The following is a 7,340-nucleotide window of genomic DNA, read 5'->3' as shown; positions in this document are numbered from 1 at the left end:
AGTATTTGTTGGAAACAGTATATTTCCCCCAAAATACTAACAAAACATTTTTACAACAACGTCATCATCGTTGTTGAATAAGAAAATTTAAGTTGCCAAAAAAAAAAAAATGAAAATATTGTGAAGGATAAATGTACAAGAGGGAAGTACATATTCATTTGTTTTGTTGTTTATAGCTCATATTAGACTTCCTTGTTATTTTACTTAAACCCATTGAGTGATCTCAGGTTTTGGCTATTTTCTCAATTAGATCGTTATTTAAAAATCTACAGCCGATTTTAATTTTTTCGAGGAAAAATTTATTTTAAAAAGAAAATATCTTACCTGAAGTCTTCAATTAAATTCACAAACTAATATCATTTATAGTTTTTGTATATAAAATCTGTAAAATCGCAATATGTATTTCAGCAAACCAAAAAACTGTTGTATTAAATAAACCTAATGAACTGATAATAAAGCATTCCAAGCATTCATATTCGAAGGATGCAAGAGAATAGCTCGTTGTATAAGTTTTAAAGAGCGTTGTTTATCCACAGGCTGAAGGGATTTGCTGGCAATTAGTAAGGTTTCCGAATCCTCTACACAATTGCTTCTAGGAATAAAAAGCAAATACAAAAAATTAGCAGCAAATTTAAGAAAAAAAATTTTGCTTAAAAACAATGCAAGTAAAGAATTGTTAACAAACTTACTTTTTCGTTTTACTGCCATGCACCAAAGTAATGGCACTTAAAGCTATTTGGCTGGTGGCATTGTAATATTGACGCTTATGACCATAATTATCCAATAGAAAACTGGCCAAAACTTTACGTAATTCGGCACATTGTGGAAATATGTGAACACGTGTCATTAGATAGATAAGTGCCTTGCGAGGTTGTTGCTATTATAAAGACAAATGATTAAAGCTTTTGTTAGTATAACGTAAAGAAATGTTTAACTTACATTGGCTTTATAATATTGAGCTGTTAAATAGGCAATATGGGCAGCATATTGTTCAGAATTTTCATATTTTTTCAACTCTATTAATATGGTCTCAGACAATTGATTGTCTTGATGTAGAATACCCAAAGCACAGGCAGAATACAAGGCTTGTATGGGAGAGTCCTTGAGCAGTATGCTGAAAAGATATTAAACATATAATTAATACATGAAAAATTTAATTTTTTGGGAATATGTTTAACATTTACTCACCACTGATATAATATCGTTTTAGTATCAGCTTCTCCTTGAAATGCATAAACCATGGAAGCCATGGCCACTAAAATTCTTGACGCCTTATCATCCTCAATTCCAGCCACACTTTTTAGTACAGAACTATAAACCGAATAAGATTCTTGATGTTGGCCAGCCTTAAAATAGGCCAAAGCTAAACCTATAATAGGTTTAAATGAAGCTTGGGTAACCTTATTAAAAGCATTGATGGCTTCGTTAGGTTCATTTAGTTTCAGATAAACATAACCTAAGTTTGTATACATAAGATCACGATCTGCACCGGGAGCAGCGTTTTCAGCTGCCTTAGCATATGCCCTCAAAGCCGGCCTATAAAGTTTTTGACGTTCACTTAGAAAACCTTGGAAAGAGTAAGCCGCAGTTGAGGAGTTATTTTCTTCAATAATATTATACCAATTGATGGCATCCAATGCCACGGTATCAGCATACATGGTCTCAATGGCATATTTATAGTGAGGCAATTGATATTTTTCCTCATTTGATAGGATATTACAAACCCAGTGGGCATAGCCGAGAGAGGATTCAGCATGGTATTCGAATTGTTGACAATGACGGAATAAATCAACAGCTTCTACTTCCTCTGCTATAGCTTCAGCAATCATGGCCTGACCTATCCAAGCATTAGGATAAATGGGTGAAGATTGTTGGGCTCTTTGAAAAGCCTGATTGGCCAGCTTTATTTCATTAAGTTTTAAATATAACACACCCAGATTAGTCCAAGTTGTATAGGATTTACGCTCTATATTTAAAGCTTGTATAAAACAATGTTGGGCCAAAGGTAAATTGTCTATAACTGGGGTAAGCAAAAGGTTAATTCTTTCCCATTTAAAAATTACATATTTCATTACCCACCTGAATGCATATTTATAACACCTAATAAATTCCAGTTATGCCATCTATTGGTTTGTTCCTTAATAGCCATTTGACAGGCTTTCGTAGCCAATTCCAAATGCATTTTTGCCTCTTCAGGCATATAGTCGGCGGAGTAGTAAGAGCACAAAGCCAATTCATACCACATATAAGTATTTTGTTTAATTTTCAGGGCACAAGTATAAAATCTATAAGATTTAAATAAATCAAACTTTAAATTAATGATTTCTTATGTTACATAACCTACCTTAGTGCCAAACTTAATAAATCTTTGCGTGTCAAGCAAGCTATATCGGTATCTCGTTTAGCCAATTTACCACTAACATCAAGATTTGCCAAAGATTCGGGCATTTGGGCAGTTGCCACAAAAATATTGGCCGCTAAACGCCACAGCCACACCATATTTAAATTTTCTGGATTTAAGAAACATCTAAAAAATCATAATTGTTAAGAAATATTCAAAAATGTTTCAAATTGAATATCTTCACCTTTGCAGCATATTGATAGCCATTTGTAAATGATGTTTAGCTCTGCCAAAACGATATTCCAACTTTAAATTATTTGCCAAGCCAATATGGGCCTCGGCTGCACCTTTCAAAGCGGGCAAATAATTTTCATTATCTTTAAGTAAACTATCATAATCTTCTATGGCCTCTGAAAACATTCGTATAGTTGTCTTTGTTAAGGCTATTTGTAGCTTGGCGTATAAGTTATCTGGCTGCATTTCAAGTATCTTTTGAAATACTCGTATGGCTGAGTTGTAGGAACCTCTTTCGGCATAAGCATCACCTAAGGATTCCCAATATATTATGCAGGTTACATCATGCTTAATGGCAGTGCGGAATGATTGTATTGCCTATGATTTGAAAAGATCGGATAAGTATTTTTCTTTTATAAAACATTTATTGACAACAAAAATTAATTGCATTTTTAAGCTGCAAAAAAAAGAATAAAATTAATTATATTTTAAATAAAAAAATTACCTCATCGCATCTCTGGACATTTAAATAATGTAGGCCCAACTTGTAATGAATATGTTTCGATCTTTCCGAATTTTTCAGATATTTTAAAGTGCTCACCAGTAGCGATAAATTTAAATCCTGTAATAGAATTAAAATTAGACTCATTTATAATTTCGTTAATAATCAAACTATCACCTCTTCTTCCAATTGCTGATATATAATTGAGAGATTTTCCACGGCTTTTTCATTTAGAGGATTTAATGTAACATTCTTTTCAAAACATTTTCTTGAACGTACAATATCATTTGTGGCAAAATAAATTCTACCCAAATAATAAAAACATTGCGAACTATAGGGCTTTAAGCGAGTAGCTTTTAAAATAGACGTTAAGGCATTGTTATAATTTTGTACTTCATAATAGCATTTTCCCATTAAAAATAGAACGGAGTAGGTCTCTAAGTCTGTAATCGAAGATTGTATAAACTCAATAGCTTCCGAAGGAGAGCTAAAATGCAATTATTAACTAAAATAGTATAAAGTATTTATGACACTAACTTACAGTAAAAACTCAGCTTTACTTAGGCCATCAAGTTCTAAACTCTGAAGATTGTCAGTATCTTCTAATTTGTAATAACATCTAAAATAAAAAAGGTTTTAAATTTATAAAGATATTACAGTCTTTACTAAACAGTACCTTGCTAAAGCTTGATTTATTTCCTCAGATGATTCCTTAGTTTTTAGTAATTTTACAGCTTCATTCAACTTGGACTTTTCATCGCTGTGTGAAAGACATATAGCAAGTTCTTTGCTATCATTATCTTTAAGTTGATACCACAAGTTTTCAGCCAAACCATAAGCTTGCAATTGCATTTCAGTAAAAGTCAATAATTTAATTGCCACCTCATTATTGGGTTGAATAATTTGAATTTTATACAAAAGTTCTCTTGCAGCCACAAATTGTTGTGAATTATAAAGATCGATTGCTTTCACCAACAAACCTAAGCTCGATTCACTATTCAATTCCAATAACTTGGAGGCATAAAAATCAATAGGATTTTTTAGACTTTCCAAACAAGCTTTCTTCGAAGAATTATATTGTTCACAATAGATTTTGCAAATCCATTCGTATGCATATATATCCGCCGGATAGAAATCAATCAAATTACAGGCACGTTCCAAACACAACTTTAAATCATTAAGTTTAAACAATAACTTAATAAAACGTTTATAAGCGGACAAATAAACGTCTAAGCCGGCATCCAATAATATAGATTCTAAAGAAGATTTATACTAAAAAGCAAAAATTAAATATTTATTGAAAATTTTAATTAAAAAATATTTACCAATTGCTCTTCTCCAGTTTCTACAGGTAAATCATGTTGTACCCAAATACGTCCTAAATATTTTAATAAAATGTTTTTCTTCTCATCATCTTGAGTTTTTGCGATTATGCGTTTAAAAACATTAAATGAATCTGGAGCTATTTTATTATTGGACGAAATGCTAAATAGTTTCTCACAATAATCCAATTGCTTTTCACTAAAAATTAAAAAATACATTTAATGAAAATTAAAAACCTGCTAAATTTGTCCATTTTTAACAAATAAAAACTAAATTTTGTAATATTTTTAAAAACAAAATTTAAAAATTTTTTTTTTAATTTTAAAAGTTTTAATTAAAAACTTTTTTTATACCCTACACCACTTTAGTGGGGAGGGTATATTGGATTTGTGCTGATGTTTGTAACATACAAAAATATTCGTCCTAGACCCACCTTAAAGTATACCAATTGGCTTAGAATCGTTTTCTGAGTCGATTAAGCTATGTCCGTCCGTCTGGCTGGCTGGCTGTCCATGTAAACCTTGTGCGCAAGGTACAGGTCGCAATTTTCAAGATAATTGAATGAAATTTGGCATACACGTTTTATTTGACCCAAGGACTATTGAAAATGGTTAAAATCGGTCCATTATTTCACCTATCCCCCATAGAATCCCCCGAAAAGGGCTTCTGAGCTCATAATTATGTTAAATATACAGATATATCGATAAAATACGGCACAACTAAGTTTTATAGAAGTCTTGATGACCCTGCCAAATTTCATAAAGATCGGGCCCCATTTGACCCTAGCTCCCATACAAAGACCCCTTCAGAAAATTACTTGCATGTCCCAAATTAACTTAAAAACACAAATATCGCGATGAAATTCAGCACAATAAAATATTATGTAAATATAAATATATTCACAAAATTTTATCGGGCTTGGTCCATATTTGCCCTTAGCCCCCATATAAAGCCTCTTTCAGAAAATTAGTTTTTCATCCATAAATTGCTTAAATGTATCGGAACAAGGGAATATTGAAAATAAATGCTTTACTATGAAAAATAAATCACATTTAATATTCATAACTGGTGTAGGGTATCATATGGCGGCCTCGCCCGACTATACTTTCTTACTTGTTTAAATAAAAATTTTTGGAAAGAAATTAATTTTCCTAGACAGTTTTTATAGATAAGTTTGTTCTTTAAAGGGTTTTCTTTAGACAGTTTTCTATATAAAAGAGTGTTGTTTAGACATTCTTCCGTAGAAAAGTGTATTCCTTAGAAAGTTTTTATGCAATAGAGTCTTCTTTAAAGAGAAAGGTGCTATCATCAGAGTTTTCACTTGAAAAATGTCTCATTTAGAGAGATTTATAGAAAATTGTCTTCTTTAGTAATTTTTCTAAAGAAAAGTGGCTTCCTAAGGCAGTTTCCTATAGAAAGGGTTTTCTTTAGATAATTTCCCATGGAAAAATGTCTCATTTAGAGAGTTTTTTTTATAGAAAAGTGTCTTCTTTAGTAATTCTTCTATAGAAAAGTGTTTTCTTTAGAAAATTTTCTATAGCTATGACCTTTTTTAACTGGTTTCTATACAAAATTATCTCTTTAGACAGTTTTATATAGAAACGTAACTTCTTGAGATAATATTCTGATAAAAAGTATCTTCTTTGGAGAGTTTTCTATGAAAAAGTGTCTACTTTAGAGTGTTTTTCTTCTTGAGATAGTTTCTATAGGAAAGTTTTCTATAGAAATGTTCTTCATTAAATAGTTTCTATTTCTTTTAATATTTTTCTATAGAAAAGTATATTCTATATAAAGTTTTATCTAGAAAATGTGTAATATTTAGAGAATTTTCTATTGAAATGTCGCCTTAAGAAAGTTTTCTATATGTCTTCTTTGCCCAGTTTTCTATCTTCTTTTCACTTCATAAAACTATTTCCTAAAGTTTTTCTCTACAATTTTTACAGAATACAAGTTTTAAAACAGTTTTCTAAGAAAAATGTCTTCTTAAAACGGGGTTCTGTAGAAAAATACAATCTTTAGTCAGTTAACTTTAGAAAAGTGTCTATTTCTTAGCATAAACACCGGACGTAAACGAAACAATTTAGGAATAATAAGTGAAAGCTTAAATCCAACTTACGGCACTAATTCTATCAATTGTTCGAAAATTTTCGGCAACTCTTCTGCGGGTGCACAATTCGACAGACCCTGTAAAGCAACAGTTGGTGGTTGTGGAGAACTAAATTCAATGGCTTTGCGTAAATATTTTGCAGCTTCTTGTTTATCTGAATTTTGATAGGCAGCACCCATTAGCAGATAGCCCATATAACAATTGGGTTCAGCTTTTAAAACTTCCTATTTTGGGTGAAAGGAAAACAAAGGAACATAGTCGACAATGACTAATTGCAATGAAGAATCCAAACAGTTTTTGCAACTTACTTCACATTTTTTAATGGCATCTTTATATTTTTCAGACTTTATAGCCTCACGTACTTCTTTCAGCAAAGCTTTTGTTTCCTTAGTGGACATTTTTTATGGATTTCTATTAAATATTTTGCAAATAAATAAAAATAATAATTTACGTACACAAACCGGCAGAACAAAAGAGAATCACAAACGAAATTGCAAAAAACAGCTGTTGGCAATGTTGCCAACTTGTTCAGGAACAAAAGATATTTGAGCGGTTTAAAATCATTAAAAGTAACATATCATAAAGGAGGGCGGCTAAAAAGAACTTGTTGAAGTACTCTTTTTGCTGGCAAAATTTAGAAAGGAGTCACAAAGTATACAGAGGTGTCACTTTTGACATTTTAAAAAGTCTAAAATCAGTTTTTTTTTTTATTTTGAAATTGTTTTATGAGAAGAAGTATATAAAATACAGGTAAAAAAATCATTGAAATGGAAAGAGAGGGAAATAGTTTTTTGCTCGAGACGCCTCTGTATACCCTGTGAAGGAGTTCTAGC

General features: G+C 31.2%; 1 protein-coding gene across 2 annotated transcripts; it reads right to left on the bottom strand.

The window, feature by feature from the left end:
* Positions 1-359: 359 nt before the first annotated feature.
* LOC119611094 (tetratricopeptide repeat protein 37) lies at positions 360-7,022 on the bottom strand. 2 transcript variants are annotated; one of them, XM_037966563.1, is made up of 14 exons: positions 6,816-7,022; positions 6,517-6,731; positions 4,403-4,598; positions 3,754-4,349; positions 3,619-3,696; positions 3,255-3,564; positions 3,081-3,197; positions 2,586-2,953; positions 2,345-2,527; positions 2,080-2,285; positions 1,189-2,020; positions 940-1,114; positions 690-877; positions 360-589 (listed from the first exon to the last, which is right to left on the bottom strand). In XM_037966563.1, the coding sequence occupies exons 1-14, from the start codon at positions 6,903-6,905 to the stop codon at positions 439-441; spliced, it is 3,705 nt and encodes a 1,234-aa protein (XP_037822491.1). In that variant the 5' UTR covers positions 6,906-7,022; the 3' UTR covers positions 360-438. The 2 variants fall into 2 exon arrangements, with proteins under 2 accessions (XP_037822491.1, XP_037822490.1); XM_037966562.1 differs by having other exon boundaries at positions 374-592.
* Positions 7,023-7,340: the final 318 nt, after the last annotated feature.

The sequence above is a fragment of the Lucilia sericata genome, unplaced genomic scaffold (genome assembly GCF_015586225.1).
Source record: "Lucilia sericata isolate MDLA Ls3-8-SP2 unplaced genomic scaffold, ASM1558622v1 Contig001359F_arrow, whole genome shotgun sequence".
NCBI classification, from domain to species: Eukaryota; Metazoa; Arthropoda; class Insecta; order Diptera; family Calliphoridae; genus Lucilia; species Lucilia sericata.
Note: the sequence above shows the minus strand (reverse complement) of the source record. Positions and strands in the feature narration are given on the sequence as shown.